Source organism: Passer montanus, unplaced genomic scaffold (genome assembly GCF_014805655.1).
Source record: "Passer montanus isolate IOZ18808 unplaced genomic scaffold, ASM1480565v1 scaffold9, whole genome shotgun sequence".
In the NCBI taxonomy this organism is placed as follows: domain Eukaryota; kingdom Metazoa; phylum Chordata; class Aves; order Passeriformes; family Passeridae; genus Passer; species Passer montanus.
The window spans coordinates 4,721,220-4,737,198 of record NW_024374367.1 but is presented as its reverse complement, the minus strand read 5'-3'; the positions used below and the strand labels follow the sequence as shown (position 1 = coordinate 4,737,198).

At 36.4% G+C, this 15,979-nt stretch overlaps 1 protein-coding gene across 10 annotated transcripts in view; it reads left to right on the top strand.

Moving 5' to 3' along the window:
• ERC2 (ELKS/RAB6-interacting/CAST family member 2) overlaps positions 1–15,979 on the top strand; it is a 420,178-nt gene that overhangs the window by 15,945 nt on the left and 388,254 nt on the right. For all 10 annotated transcript variants that reach the window (XR_005626125.1, XR_005626124.1, XR_005626132.1 and 7 more), the window contains one exon: positions 927–1,726. Coding sequence is in view for 1 of the 10 variants with exons in the window: in XM_039695532.1 (XP_039551466.1) it covers positions 1,070–1,726 (657 nt within the window). In the remaining 9 variants the exon portion in view is untranslated. The remainder of the gene's footprint in view (positions 1–926; positions 1,727–15,979) is intronic.

Below are 15,979 nucleotides of genomic sequence, written 5' to 3'. Positions count from 1 at the left end.
CATTTCCTGCTAGCAGTAGTTTTTTCACCAGACCAGAGTGTAGTGTTTTTTTTTTTTTTAATGGGGCTGTTTATTTTGTTTTGTTTGCGCTTTTTTTTATTGAGGCAGCAAGAGGGTGGGGTGAATTCTGTCAATTCCGAAGATTTGTTGTTGCTTTTGCTCAGGATCTGCCAGGAGCCAGTGATCTTCAGCTCTGGTCTCATGGGAGGTTTGTCTATGAAGGTGCTACAGAACTATTTCAGGCAACTACAAAGATACGAGGATGGATTTCTCGGAGGGCTTGCTGAGTTACTTGGCCAGAGGATGGCTGGCACTTGAGAATGAGGATAAGCAGTTTCATTGTCCTGGTCACCATGATGAGAATTTTCTTTTTTTATTGGTCAATATGTTGAAGTTGAGACAGCAGAAAAGCTGCACAAGTCCTTGTGGTGGAATAAGCTGTGGGTCATCCCTTGAATGCTGCATGACAGCTGAAAAGAGGGGCAGATTTGGACAGTGATGTTAAAATGCCAGAACTTGAAAAAGTAAAGCAACAAGATTCCTTTATATCTGTGTGCCTTGGGCCTGGAGGCTTTAAGAGAGTAGTTCTTTATGCCAATAAAAATATTTTTCTTTATATAAATTTCATATTGTCAGTCATTTAAGTGACAAGGTATGGTATGGTATTGTATTGGGCCCATGTTGTGCATTTCAACTTATTTTAACAAGCTTTAGCTTGAAGTTTTCTAGCAAGAAAGAAATGGGGAATTTTATTTTGATTGAATTTAGTTTAAAAATGCATTTTTAACTAATCATCCTAAAAATAAAATGTATAGCAGATTTTTTTGTAGTTGTTACTCTGGGAAGTTGGTTTTTCTGATGTATGGTGATTACTTGTAAGTTTATTTTCCAAAATGAAAACTTAATTTTATAATTTCTTTTTTCAGGTCTGTCTTGGGTGGTAAACCAGATTTTGCCTACTGGAAGAATGCAGTGAAACTGCCAGTATTTCTAGCCGGAATTATTAATTTAATATTCAACTTTAGTGTTACTAGTTTCTTACTAAATAGTACCTCAAAGTAGAAGAAAAATGTATGGAAGTGCAAGAACAATCAGCAACTTGGAAGGAAGTCCCTCCAGGTCCCCTCGCCTGCCACGGTCCCCTCGCCTGGGCCACAGGAGAACCAGCAGCGGGGGAGGAGGGGGCACAGGGAAGACGTTGTCCATGGAGAACATCCAGTCCCTTAACGCAGCCTATGCAACCTCTGGACCAATGTACCTGAGTGACCACGAGGGTGTAGCTTCTACTACTTTCCCAAAGGGCACAATGACTCTTGGAAGGGCTACAAATCGAGCTGTGTATGGTGGCCGAGTCACAGCCATGGGGAGCAGCCCCAACATCGCTTCTGCTGGACTGTCACACACAGATGTGCTCTCTTACACTGACCAGCACGGAGGGCTGACCACATCCTCACACCACCACCACCACCAGGTTCCTTCCATGCTGAGACAGGTTAGGGATAGCACCATGTTAGATCTGCAGGCTCAGCTTAAGGATCTACAGAGGGAGAATGACCTTCTCAGAAAAGAACTAGACATCAAGGACAGCAAGCTGGGGTCCTCTATGAACAGCATCAAAACTTTCTGGAGTCCTGAGCTAAAGAAAGAGAGAGTATTGAGGAAAGAGGAAGCAGCCAGAATGTCAGTTCTTAAAGAACAGATGAGAGTTTCCCATGAAGAAAATCAGGTAAGTAATTATGAGAGTTTTCTTGTGTTGATTTACAACCAAGTACTTGATGTTTTGCTTTTGGTACTGTATCCAATGCTGGCACAAGTTTGATATTTGCCACAAGAATTTTATATCTTGGTGTATCTACTTCTGACTACTAAACTGCAGGAAAGCACACTAATAGGAATCCAAATGCAGATTATAATTTCCTTCATGCAGCATCCTTTGCATTTTAGATGGATAAATAATTGTTACCCTTTCTCTTATGTTTGAAACTTTCTGGGTGGTTTTTTTTTTTTTTTTTGCAACTGTCTATATGCTGCTTTGGCAACATTTTCTGAAGAGATAAATGAACCATTTTTGAAAAAGTGTAAATAAATATCCAGAGGCATATTTTGTTTAAGCTGTGCAGGGAGTTAACAGTTTCAAAGTTAAAAGAAGATAAATCCTCATATTCAGCTTTCTGTCCTTCTGCATTACAAAATGAAGTTTTCAGTAACATTTCAGGGACCTGCATTGTAGTAAATGAGTATCTTGTAAATATGTGTTTCAAATACTACTATTCACATTGTAACATTATTTTCCTGAAGTTATAAAAAGAGTCAAATATTTTAGTCAGGGTGGATAAATCTTTGAAGTCAAACTTTGAGGCTTTGCTATATCAAATATACAGCTACATATACAAAGCTATACAAAACAGCAGCACAGAAGAGATAAAAAAATTATCCTTCCTCCTTCCTTTCTCCACACACTTTTTGGCTTCTGGTCTTATTTTAAAGTTGCTCCTTTTTAAACCATCTGTTAACTTTCCCCAGACAAAAACACAGTCCTGTGTTTCTCTCACTTCCAGATTCCAAATCTAAACTTCTTTGCTGGCAGGCAGCAACAACTGAGATTTTTAATTTACTTCCAAGTTTGTGATCAATTAGAGCTTCTCAGCAAACTTTCCACCTTTAGGCATGTCATGAACCTAAATATCTACAGAGCTGGCAAGTCTGTTACCAGTTACTTCAGTGGGAAACTGGCTGGGTTGTCATCAGGAATTCAGTGCAATGAATTAATTTATTACTTTCTTTTATAACTTTTGTATCCAGACTGACGGTAGTAGTTGCTGATTATTTATAGCAGATGCAGTAGGATGCTGCTAGAACCAATATTAACAAAAAGATGCATTGTGGAGGTTCTGTTTTTCAAAAACTTTGCTGGTTAGATACTTTAATGGTGGTAGTTGGTGTCATCTCAGGAGGAGAATTATTCTAATAGGCTGTCATGTATTTCTTATGCAAATGTCACATTAATATCTTATACTGACATTTGGAATTTGAATCTGGTATTTAGAGACTTTGTCACACACCAATGACTGTTCTGTTTTGTTTTTTTCCCCCCTAAAAGCTAGTTTGCTTATCTTGAAGGAAAGTAAACTAGTAACTCATTTATGACTTCATTCATGTTGTATCTTTTTGACAAATTCTTACTTTTTTGTAACAGCAAACCTGACAAAAGCAATGTATTTAGCTCTATGTGTATTTTTAACATGAATCCTTCCTCTGTAATACACAGAGATTGGGTAGCTCTATTCCATTGCTAAGTGTCCAAACATTCACAGAAGAGGCCAAGTACAGTGGCATCCCCAGAGAGTGCTCCTTGTGATCCAGCTGCTGGTTTTTTGTGCTTAATAACTTGGAAAACTTTAAATTCAGCCAGTTACTTTTGGACCTGTTTAAAATGCCAGTGCCACAGGCTCTTACAGCCTAACGTACCTGTGAGGAACCACTGTTTTAATTTGGTTTTGCACTAGACTTTGGCTGGTTTTGCTAGGATTTCTTGCTCCTTGTACTGAAAGAAGCAATAAATAATTAATGTCTGGTGCCAGCCTCAGTGCCACTTAGGGCTTTACAGTGCCATCATCACATGCCTCCCTCAGCTCTTTTCCAGACAGCAGCATCTTACCATGTGTGATAATTCCTTGTGAAACAGTAACATGATGTTTTTCAGACGTGTTAAATGTTTGGTTTTTTTTTTTTTTAGGCAAGGGGACCAAAACATCTTATGTTTTTGATAAGGTGTAAAATGAGTTGTGTTGATGTTGTAGTGTTTGCCCTTTTATTCTGTATGTATCTCACAGAAATTCCCAACAATTAGTTTGTTCTTTCCAGTTTTGGATGCCTTTATTTTTGTTGCTACTGAGTACTAAGCTAATATCATAATGGGAATATTTATCATAGCTGAAAAATCCCTCACCATTCATTCTAACAAGTTTAGGTCCCAGCTTGTTATGCTTGAAGGTAGGATTATTTTTACTTGTGTGCCAGTTTAATCTCCCTGAATTTCATCTGCCAGCCTCTGACTATTTGCTCAGTCTTATAAAATTCTTCTTTGCATTTGGCTTTTGTCTTCACTGCCTTGAATAACCAAACACCATGAGGAAAATTAGTCATCTTACTGATCACCCTGTTCTTTGGGCTACTCAGGAAGTGTCAGTCAGCACAAACCCCAGCCACAGGTTCCAGCAAAACTCCAGAGACCTTCTGTTGGTTTTAGGAGTCAGCCATGTGTTTCTGCTGTTTCCTCTCTTGTAATCAAATATTTGTGTATAAAAGTACCCATGCTCTTATGTAATTGTTGCTTGCTTTTCTTGTAAGCATTTGGAGAGGAGCCTTTCTGAAGGAATGGCTTTGGAAGCCTAATCTGGTTGTGTCAGCTTGTCACTCTTATTCAGGAGGCTATTAATTCTTTCAAACTAATTTAAATTAGAATCATCAAAAAGCTGTAATTTTAAAGAACAAAAAAGGTGACATGCTCTATCGCATCTATCCTAAAAGTGGTCGGTCTGTCCTTGTGTCTGAGGTTTACTGGCTTATAAAACTTTCTTAAAAGCTGACTTGTTTCACTCTGAAACACTAAAAAGTGTTTTCACGTTGGCTGCCCATGATCGAAGTGACCCCGTCTGGATTTCTGGGTCTCCTAGCAAAGTTTGGGAGCTCCCAGGAGACTGGAAAAGGGCATATCTGTCTGCCAAAAAATAAGTGAAATGAGAGAATGAGTGAAATGTATTTAATATTTTTATAGGGGTTTCTGAAAATATATTGTAAAACCCTAAGAGTTATTTGGAAGTTGTATTCTTAAAAATCATCAGCTATTTCTAAATATAGAGAGGGAAAGTAAAAAAAATACTCACCCAATAAGGATTGGTCAAAAATAACGTCAAAGACAGCTGCTTTTTCTTGGATGACTGAAAACCACACATTATGCATAATGGAAGAGTAATAGCAACATACTGATGCTAAGAAAACTTTGTCTCAAAAGATTTCCCTTTGGTGAGTTGGTGGGAAGCATACAACAGGAAATTGCTACTACATGGAGAAGTATTGGATTGGAAGCCTATGTCAAAGTGTAATTAGCAGTGATTCATGGTGAAAATGGAAAGGTTTCCAGTAGGATCTGGTAGGGATCTGTCATGTGCTTGAGGCTTTCATCAGTGTCCTAAAGGATGGATGTGTTAGGCATCCAGATAATGGCAAGATTGGGAAGGCTTAAAAACATCCTGGAAAGTAGGATTATAAATTAATTTGCCAAAAAAATGAACGAGTTTGAAATAGTAGGATCTGTTTCAACAGGAAAATGGATAAAATTAAACCTTTTAGAAGCAGAAGGAGATCCATGAGGAAGTTTATGGACAGTAACTTGGACATTCCTGTTTTTCTTTTGAAAGTTGTTATATTTCTGAATGTGTATGCTTTCAGCACTTGTACTTTGATATCACAGCCCACATTTAGTTGGCTTTTTTGGTCTTCATATTCTTTGTGATGTTTTCTCAGAGTGTAACTGGAATTATTTTATATATGTGTTGGTATACATAGGGGCAGGAAGTACTCTACATGTTTATAACTATTTAAGTAGTTCTTCATCTTGAAATCATCCATTTACAATGTCTCAAACAGAGATTTTGCTTTTGTCCCCATAGGTAGATAGTTATTCTCTCTAATCTGGCTTGATTAGAAGCTTCTAATCATGTGTAATGTACAGAAGAGTTAGTGTGGAAGGCTTCAGTGGAAAGCAGAAGGCCATGAGGTGGGAAGTGCTGGGAAGACTCAAGACATTATTCAGCAATATTAATTTCTAAGGTTGTTGCCTGCCTGTCAAGAGAGAAAACTAATTTATTGGTTTGGATTAGCTGCTTCTAATACAATGCATTAATGTTTATTGGTTGTTACACTGCTTTTATGACATTGCAAAAATTGAATCACTGACTTTTTAAAAATGCATATTAAGCCCTGTTGCACAAAATAAGGCTCCTTTTACTTAGTCAGAAATGTCATCATTTAATGCTACATAATTAATACAAAATGGACACTGTGTGTCAAGAACAGTGGCTCTTTTTTGGGCATGGCACAGTTATACTGGAAATAAATGAGTGAGCATGATCATTTTTTTCCCCATACAAAAAACCAGGTAATTTTAATTGACTTAATGCGTTCTTTGAAAACACATTACGGATTTTGATCTTTTGAAGTTTAGTTCCTATCCTGATACTGCAGGAATTTACTTCTGATTAATGAGATGGAGAGAAGATAAAAAGGACAGTGAGCTGTTCCTCTGAGGCTTATAGTTCTGAATAAAAATTTTTCTTGAAATAGTTTCTCCAAGTAACTTTTGTCCATCTGTAGCAATGTGAATAACTCAGATGCTGCAATTAGCAGAATAGAGCTGATAAAATAATCAGTACAGAAGGGAATGTGTATTCATGAATTTAGAACTGTGAGTAGCTGCTAATGTTATTTCACAATGTACTCTTCATTTTCACATCGATCCCTGACAAGTATCTCAATAGAACAATAAGAGAAAATACACTAACAAATATTCTGAAATGGCATTTCCCTTCTCTTTTCTAATTAAACTATGTTCCTAATAAAATATTGATTAGGCTAAAATGTACATTATTAAAAAAATTTTTAGATATTTTGTTTATGCTCTTTGAAATTGTTGTAGGTTCATTGTAGTGGAATATGCAGGCAGTTGGCAGCACTTGGGTATTTAGAGTGAGTTTTTAGATGGGTATTGCCTTCCTTAATGGGTCAAAGTATGCACTTGCTTACTGGTTGGGAAAGACCTTTCATTGTTTGTTAATACCAGTTGTGGTCAGAGGAGGATTTTTTGGGATATAAATATTTTTCAGCCCATCTTATTGTGTAAATGTCTGAAACAGCAGGGATTTTGAAGTTTATTGTGGCTATTAATGAAGTACATGGTTATACAATTCAAAGCTAGGAATCTGAGGGATGGAAATGTGCTTGTGATTTACTATGCTACCTGAGGTATATTTTCATATTAATAATCTTAAAAAATAAATAGTATTTTTACTAAATTAAGTTCTTCAAGAAAAAAATACTTCCAACATCAAATTTTAATATAGTACTTACAACAAATGAAAGCTTCTTAAGGTGTTTTAGGATGATTCTGTAAAGCCAGTAGGTTCATCACACCCATTCACCTTGTTTTCTGTTTTTCACTGTACTGTTGTTTTCTGCTTTCTTCAGCTTTTAAAAAAATATTTGTCTTGAGCTGCATGCGTACTTGTTGATTTTAACTTTATTTTGCATGTTTCTACTGTTTGCTTCATTTAAACTCATGTACATTGGTGGCAATTTAGGTAAGTGCAAAATATTCTTCTTTACTTTATTAAATGCGACAAAGTGCTTAAGCATTTAACCACATGGAATAGATCAAATGGTCTTTATCAGAATAGCGAAATAGAATGAAATCGGTGGATTTTATATTATATTCAAAATAATAATGTCTGTGAAATGGGAAGGGGCTGAAGCAGCAGGACTCTTCTGCTGAGGAGGGATGGTGTGTAATGGGTGACGAGCAGTGAGCTCGTTAAGCTGTTAATAGCACACAAGGGTGTGTGTTGCCTTCTGTTGTTACTGGTGAGGAGCAAAGGCTCCTGACTCTGGTGGGGAGTAGAATTTGACAGGGAGGGGGCTGAGATACTGCCAATGAAATTTTGATGGAGTAATAACCTGAAAGTGCCTGAGGGTGAATGAGGGAATTTAGTTACTTTGAACCTTTTGAGACCCTCTGTCTCAAAAAGCTTGGTAAGTATTGAGCTAGAAAAATGAATAATTGGAATGTGACTCTGTAACCTGAAGCTTTTTGGTGCTATTCTGTTTAGGTAGTAGTATTCATGTATACATTAAAAAGTAGAAACTAATAGTTTAAGCTGTATGAAAACTATCACATGTTAGTGGTAAATTGGAAAGGATAGTAATAATAAGTTATGCCCTTTTCGCCATTTTTGAGGTATAAAGAGATCTGTAAGTAGTTTTTGGTTTTGTTTTGTTGTCCCCAGTATTTCAAAAAAGATGAGGACCATGAATTGTAGTCCTTAGAATGCACTGTGTGTAGCTGTCAACTGGAAGAGTACTATTTTATTTAGAACAAAAGGTACTTTATTCATCATGTTGGAAACTAAAAATTATTGAATGTTGCAAAATACTTACTAAATTCAGGATATAGGCCATTCTCAGTTATCTAGTGTCAAAGTGCTAGCATGAAATTTCATTTGCATCTTGAAGTCTTAGAATTGAGTGTCAGATAAGGAGTATCAGTGAATGTTTTTCATAAAAAAGAATAGACGAGGCCAGTAACATTTTGCAAAGGTGGATTGACTCTGTAGCAGACAGATCATTGAAATGAAAGGTGTTTGGAACTGGGTCGGGCTCTGTGACTTGAAACTGTGAACTCGCCAGCTTTGAACATAGTCACTTCCTTAAGTAGTATTTGGTAGTTCACCCCAAAACACTATGAAAGCTGCTGCTGTTTGTTGTGGATTTTTTGCCCTGTAATGGTGGTGATCATCTTAAAACTGAAGTGTCACATGAGGAGTTTTCTGAAAGCCTATAGGTTTATTATTTATTTTTGATGATGATATTTCAGCTGAATTTAGTAATTTCATCCTGTTTGTTAGACTTCCCTTGCAACATCAGATGGATACTGCGTTCTCTGTTCCCCAGCCTGATGCATTTTGTTCTGTTGTTCAGCTGTGATTGTTGTGTTGCTGTGTGGGTAAAACCCTTTAATAGAAGCCAGGATTCTGTCAGGGTCTCAAAAGATAACTTCAGAAAAAATGTAGACCTAGCAGAATATTAGTTGGGATAAAACTACCTTTAATTTTGTTCTGTTGTTCAGCTGTGATTGTTGTGTTGCTGTGTGGGTAAAACCCTTTAATAGAAGCCAGGATTCTGTCAGGGTCTCAAAAGATAACTTCAGAAAAAATGTAGACCTAGTAGAATATTAGTTGGGATAAAACTACCTTACCCTTTATACTTGTAGCCCTGCTTGAAGGTGTTCTTTCAGCACCTACTGCTAAGCCCCACCTGCTGCTTTTTACCCCTTCCTGTCTTAAATTGGGGAAGTCCGGCTTCAATTCTATCCTGGAAGGTACTTTATGCTGTCAGAATGACTTAAGGAAATTAGAAGAGAGCTAATTGTATATAAGCCATTTGGAATTTTGTTAGACTTGGGGAGTGTTGGATACATCACATTAATCATAAATGGGTTTATAATGCAGGAATTTGTTCAGAAAGCAAGTTTTACAGAACATAAATGAAGTCTCCTGGAGATGTTAATTAAGCCTTTAATCTCATCAATAATACAGTTTCTCACAGGTATAATAAATAATACATCAAACGTTATCCTTGGTGAATTTCTTTTCCACTGATTGTCATGGAGCCAGTAGTTCATGGAGTATTTTTTAAAAATATATTTTTATTTCTCTGTTAGCTTCTCTAAAATGGCTTCCTTCCTTGAGGCCGTAGACTTAATCTAAGGAAAATACTGGAAATAATTTCCCAGAATGTTCCATCATCCAAAGTGGAAGAGAGGAAAGGAAGGAAGTACTGAAAAAAGATTAATTTCTTTCTCATTTAATTTTTTTGGTCTTTACTAGTAAAATTCATGTTTTCCTTCCTTTTGGTCCTTTTATCTTGTATTTTATGACAGTTGTCCCCAAATCATATAACAGGAAATTGATAATGCCACATTGAATTAGCCTGCAGTACAGAACTCCTCATCTGGGCTGTTTCTGAGAAACACAACCCTTTTGGCTGTGCTGCAAAGCATTATATTTATTTTATATATGTGTATAATTTAAAGATAAACTTGCATGACGCTTGCTAACCTTCCTCTTTTCTCTTATATTCCTGAATTCATAAGATGTATTTCAGATTGTCAGGGTAAGGGCAATGTTGTGATGGTGACTTAACCTGTTGGTCATTGATTCAGTTTTCTTCTGAGTTTTGGCATGTCTGGGAGTTGTGCTTGGCTAATGTCATGCAGGGTCACATTTTGGCTGTTTGTCATTTGCTCAGTTGAAGGTGTCTGGCATTCCTGACTATGGAACTGTGTATTCCATGGTGCTAGCGAGTCACTTGTGAAACCTGTCAGCATCAAGATAATATTTGCTACTTAAGTTTATTGCTGGAATATCTGTCAGCTGAGTTGGTGAAGAAACTAGAATTCAGGAACCCTTGGCATATTTTATAAAGGATAACTTTGGTTCAAGTTGGATTTCTTGTGGCAGGAGCAAATAAGTCTTTTGAATCTACTAATTTTAGAGTATTTGGCCTGTGGGATGGGGAAAATATTTACTTTCTGAATTTCCTTAATCATCTGCCACAGGATAGTTGTTGCTATTACTCTTGGTGTTAGAAGATGACAAAAAAGCTAACAAAACACATGTTAAAAGAAAGCAGTTGATTTCATGTAAGTACTATTTTTGCCCTGAAGGAACAGGAATAAATGATGGGTTTGCCAAAAGGAAAATCCTGAGGAAAATCAATGTGAATATTTCAGTGTTAAAGATGCAGAGAATGCTAAGGTCTTGTAAGGTCTGTGTTCCAGTCTCATCTATAATTGAATGAGAGGGTGGGGTTTCATCCCAGACATTGCTGTAGAAGAAAAGCCAAGGTCAGCAGAACCTACAGGAAAAGCATAAACACATGTTGGGGTGTAGCTTCAGAGGAGTAGCAAACCCTAAAACAAGGCCAGCTTTTTGAACTCACTCAAGTTTCCATTTAATTGACTACAGCATTAATTGTATACACTACAAGTCTCACTGCAAAAGCCTGCATTTAAATTGAGAGAATCACAGAAAGAGGCAGGGATCTGTGCTTTGAAAAGTAATCTTCTCTCTGTATTTTGATTTAAACTGTGTAAATGGACATATAGCTTTTGCAATTTGTAGGTAGAAAGGCTGAAAGAATAGTCCTGTTAGTGTGAACTTTTGCTTGTGAGATTAGCTTCCAAGTACCTGGTTACTGGTAAAGCATAATAATGGTCTTAACTAATTCAGTGAAGAAATGCCTGAATATTGTGGTATACTATTCCTTTGGATACTCTGGACGGTGGAGATGAACTAATGGGTTATATTAACTCATGATAAACCAAAGCATAAATAAAATGTGTCAATCCAAACTTGAAGAATCACTGTTTGCAATCAACCTGTCTGTAATAACATTTCTGTCTGTTCTGTTCATGTGTATATGTAATTATGCACATGTTCATATTAAGAAATTTTACATAAGTTGTGATAATCAGACTGTTTTGCATTTAATGGTCACTAAATTTCTTACCTGAGTGACAGAAACTAAGCTGTATCTTGAGGGAAATCAAAATTCCCAATTACCCTTTATTTGGAAGCCAAAATTCTCTCCACATCATTGTGAAAATGTACCTTCTTGTCAGCACATGTCTCTGGACTATGGAGTATGTGGTACCTGTTAAAAATTTACTGAGCTTTATAGTAAGTTTGATGTGAACATGAATACATTTAGGTATACATACTATATTGTGTTATCTGTTTTAATATGTATTGTGAAATATCCAAAATAAACCCACAACATTTAATATTTCTGATAACTAACACTGTAATGAAAATTACCACTGGAATGATGCTACAGTACTCTAGAAATCTCATGTTTTTCCTAAAAAACTTGTTCTCAGAAGCACATTGGGCTGTATGGTGGTGTAAGTTTTGCTAGCAAGAGTGATTTGGCATGTTTTTTCGTCATTGGTTAACAACCACTGCTTCCTATGTCACCCTCTGGTAGATAAAATTTTAGTTTTATATTATTGTTATTTTAGTATATTTATTTTTCTACTTATAACATAACTTGTACATTCTCAGTTTGTTTGAAATAAGGGAATGAATGAAATGCATAATTGGATATGAATGACCTGGTACGTTCCTTACACTTGAGGGATATTTTTGTCTTCAGATTCCTGGTGCAGTAAAGGAAGGGAGGAGAGGGCTAAGGAGTAGAAAACATAGAAATTGCTGAAGAAAGCAAAACCAGGCATTCTTCGTCCTGTTCAGGCAACTCATCCCCTGAAGAGGGAGAACTGTCAGGCTGAGAATTTGAGCAATTAGATGAGGACACTGGTGATAGACTTTTCCACCTGAGTGCACTGCTCTGTCCTGGCTGCAGGACTGCAGAATTAACAAGCAGTGCCAGTCAGGCAAACTCCTGGAAAGGAAAAATATTTGTAAGTAACATTTTAGTGAAGAGATTATTTTTCTGAAAGACACATATAGATGTAACTATAAAACATGAATTGAAGGCACCAGTGAAGGCACCTGTGTTAAATAGGGCGAGGCCATTATCCTGTTCTGGTCTTGTATAAAGTATTGCCTCACAGTGTAGAGAAGTGGTGCCTTGATGGCTAAATATAGAATTAAGTGTTGGAGAAAAGTTTGTACAAATTTACAGGAAAACAAAATTATCTTTAGGAAGATGTTTTTCCTAGTTGTTTCATCTAGAGGATCTCCTTTTTTTGTGTCACAGTGGTCTCAGAAGGAAATGGTAACTTAATCCATTTGGGAGCTGTATTTGGAAACCAAATTTTGTTCCCAAGTTTTTCTAGGTATTCATTTCCCAACTGTGTCCAGTTGAATTGTTTCCAAATATGTGAGATAGAATCTACTCTTTGATATTCCAAAAGCTTAATTTGATGATAACTTGAAGATGAAATGTATTAAAAAATTAGTAGCATTAACTAATTGAAATATTAACACACCTATTTTATGGCAAATTTTGTTACACAGTGTTGCATTATTAATATTTCAGGTATTTTAACAATCTTAATAAAAAATCACCCAAAGAAGTAGAGTAGTTTGGATATAGGAAGACACCTTTGCCTCACACTAAATTGGTCCCAACTTGTACAATTATTTTGTGCAGGTGCCTTTCCCCCTACATTTCTCCCCACCATTTGCAGAATCACTTTATTTCTGTGCTAACCAGCAATTGCTGATGTTCTTCTGCTGTTTTTCCCAAGTCAATGTCACATTTGGGGTACCTCAGGTGTTTCACACTTGGATTGCTGCTTCATGACAGTGTTTGATGCTGATGATATTGTGAGTGCAGTGAACAACACAATTTGCCATTGAGTTACTCTCTCTTTGGCAGGTCAGTGTGTTTTTGCTCTGTGTGTTTGGTTTTTGCCCTGGACACTTTATTTTCAAATATCAATAAATATATTTTTTAAATTCTATCTTTATATAATCTGAAGGGTTGTATTTTTTTCTTTTTTTTCAGTGTCTTAAGATCAGTCTTTTCCTACTACTGTGGAAATATATATATCTTTTTTTTTCCCTTATCCTGGCTTAATAGTGTCTACAACAAACTTCACCCTTCAAGACCCGCTTTTGTCATACATTTTTTGGTAGAATTAAGTAATCTGTTTTTAATAATAATCTTAACATTTGAGGAATTCTAAAATGTGCAAAACCAAACAGTTTTTACTGCAAAAACTATAGTATGAATGTGAATTTTCTTTCATTTTATTGATTACCTCATTTTTGCCAGATGGTAGAAAATTCAAGAAAACACATGATGAGGCTTGCTGCTGTTTTTGTTTTTAATTCAGCTTGCAAAAGGCTACTGGCAGGATTATGTGTGATTAAGAAGAGTGAGTCAATTTGTATAACCTCCTTATTTATACCATTTACACATCTTGCACGTTCAATGTTATCTCCCCCTCCTCTGTTGTGCTGTTCAGCTTTGACTATGAATTTTCTTTGACTCCTAAATTTAAAGTCTGCTGTGTCTTAAGGTAGTAATTCTCTAGGACAGTGTGGCTACTCACCTCCTTTTCCCAAATTCAAAAGTAACTTTTTGCTCTTCATCAGTGCTTTGCATTGTGTGATTATTAAAAGCAGTGCAGGCATCACCCTGTGAGAGGCATCACCCTCCGTGTGAGAGGATAAAAAGCTTAGATGTGAGGAGGCAGGAGGAAAGGCAATGTTCCCTGCTCCCCAGGGCTTGTCCTTCTCTTTTCCCATATTGCCCAGGAGTGAGGCCATGGAGGGAAGTGCTGCAGGACCAGCAGCTGAACTGGAACTTGCTGTCAGTTGGGAGCATGGATGTGGACACAAGGGAAGGGTTTGTAGATGTTGCTAAACCTTTATAATGACCACTATAAAATGGGTTAATCCTGCTCTCTTCACAGTTCAGGGAAGAGGAACATTCTGATAGTCTGAAACAAGTTTTTCTGAGTCAATTTACTTTCTCTAATAAATGAATAAGGGAAAATAGATAATAGTTCAAGCTGTTGAACTTGCCACTTAGTGTGAATTTCCAGATGTACACAGATGATTCAAGTACTCAATCAGACATCAGTTTTTTGGATGAAACAACTTAAATTGCAGATCATAAGCTGCAGATGAAGGAAAAATTTTGGTGCAAATTCTGGAAAGAATAAGCCACTCTTAAAACCAATAAAAAAACAAGACCTCACCAACAGTCCAGAAGAGAACTGCTACATAAAATAACCATGGCTTGAAATGTTCCTGTCTTCAAAGCACTAAGAAGTGCAGTTGTGAAAAGACTCCAAACAGAATGATCAGCTGAAATTTGGTATTACAAAATTATTCTGAAACCTAATTCTTTAGCTTGGAAGCAAAAAAAACCCAAACAGAACAGATAAAGAAGTAGTTTTTTTTTTTTCAGATTGAGAAGTGATTCTGTCTTTAAAGGTGAGCTGCATTTCCTACAGCTGTTATATGACAATTGGGAAGGTGAATATTCTCATGTCACCTGCAGAGGCAAGCAATGAACTTCAGATCAATACTTTTGCAACTGTTAGATATCTAAAACCAGTACAGACCAGTATACAATTAAAGAGAACTTAATAGTTTAGAATGGTTAACTTAACTAATAGGTTGTTTCATAAAGTCACTTGCTTTTGCTTTTCTGTTAAATGTTAGAAGTTGATTGGTTTTGGACCAATGTGTCACAACTCCCGCTACTCTGTAGGTGAAACATGAATAAACTATAAGTTCAGGTTGTTTCAGAGAGGAAATTTCCTACAATATCAAAAAGAAATGAAGCATTATTTCAGAGAAGATATTTTTTGCATTTCAAGAAATTATGTTGAAATATCTTCTAGGAACACATGTAAAACAGCTGAAAGAAGAAAGGCAGGAATTCAGGAGAACCCAGCAGTTGCTTTGACAATTTGCATTGTAATGCTCAGCAAAGGTAGTAGCACTTTTCATAGTTTGCCAGGGTAGGGAATTACACACACTTCTGCACTTCACCATTCCATTTACCAGGCTGCCAGATAAATGCTAAAAAGACTAAATATACATGTGACTGTTTGCTGCTCTGCTATTTTTAAATTCTGCCTGTGCATAGCTACACTGTTGAACTTTACATTTTAAATTGATAATTCTTCTATATGAAGTAACTCTCCTGATCTGTCTCTGTTGTTGAGATGAAACAGCTTTTTCTTTTAATGCCTTTCCATTTTCTGCTGTTTTTCTTGTGGATTCTTTTGCTTCAGCAGTTTGCTCTTTTAATCTAACTATCTAGTATCTAAGTAATGAAATAAGCGAGTCCAAACACAATCTCATGAATTTGGTAGAGCTATTCTATTTTAGTTCACAATTTCCTTTAAGCTGGGCAAAACCTGAATGACACAGCAAACCAAGAGGCCTTAGCAATGTTTCCTGTTGAAAGTGGAGTACAGTTCTTTGTACAGAAACTTTAAAATAATTTAGCTGTGCTCTACTCAGTATTTAAGGAACAAATGCTTTAGAAGTGTCTATACTTGAGAAGTAAATTGTGGAAGGTTTCATTTCAGAAACAAAAACCCCTGTACAGCAGCTAAAGGAGTTCATGCTTTGTCCTGTCTGGGCATCTGGAAATACTCACTGGATAAATACATTTTTTTGTTGGATTTAGCCTGTTGGATCTAGTGTAAAAC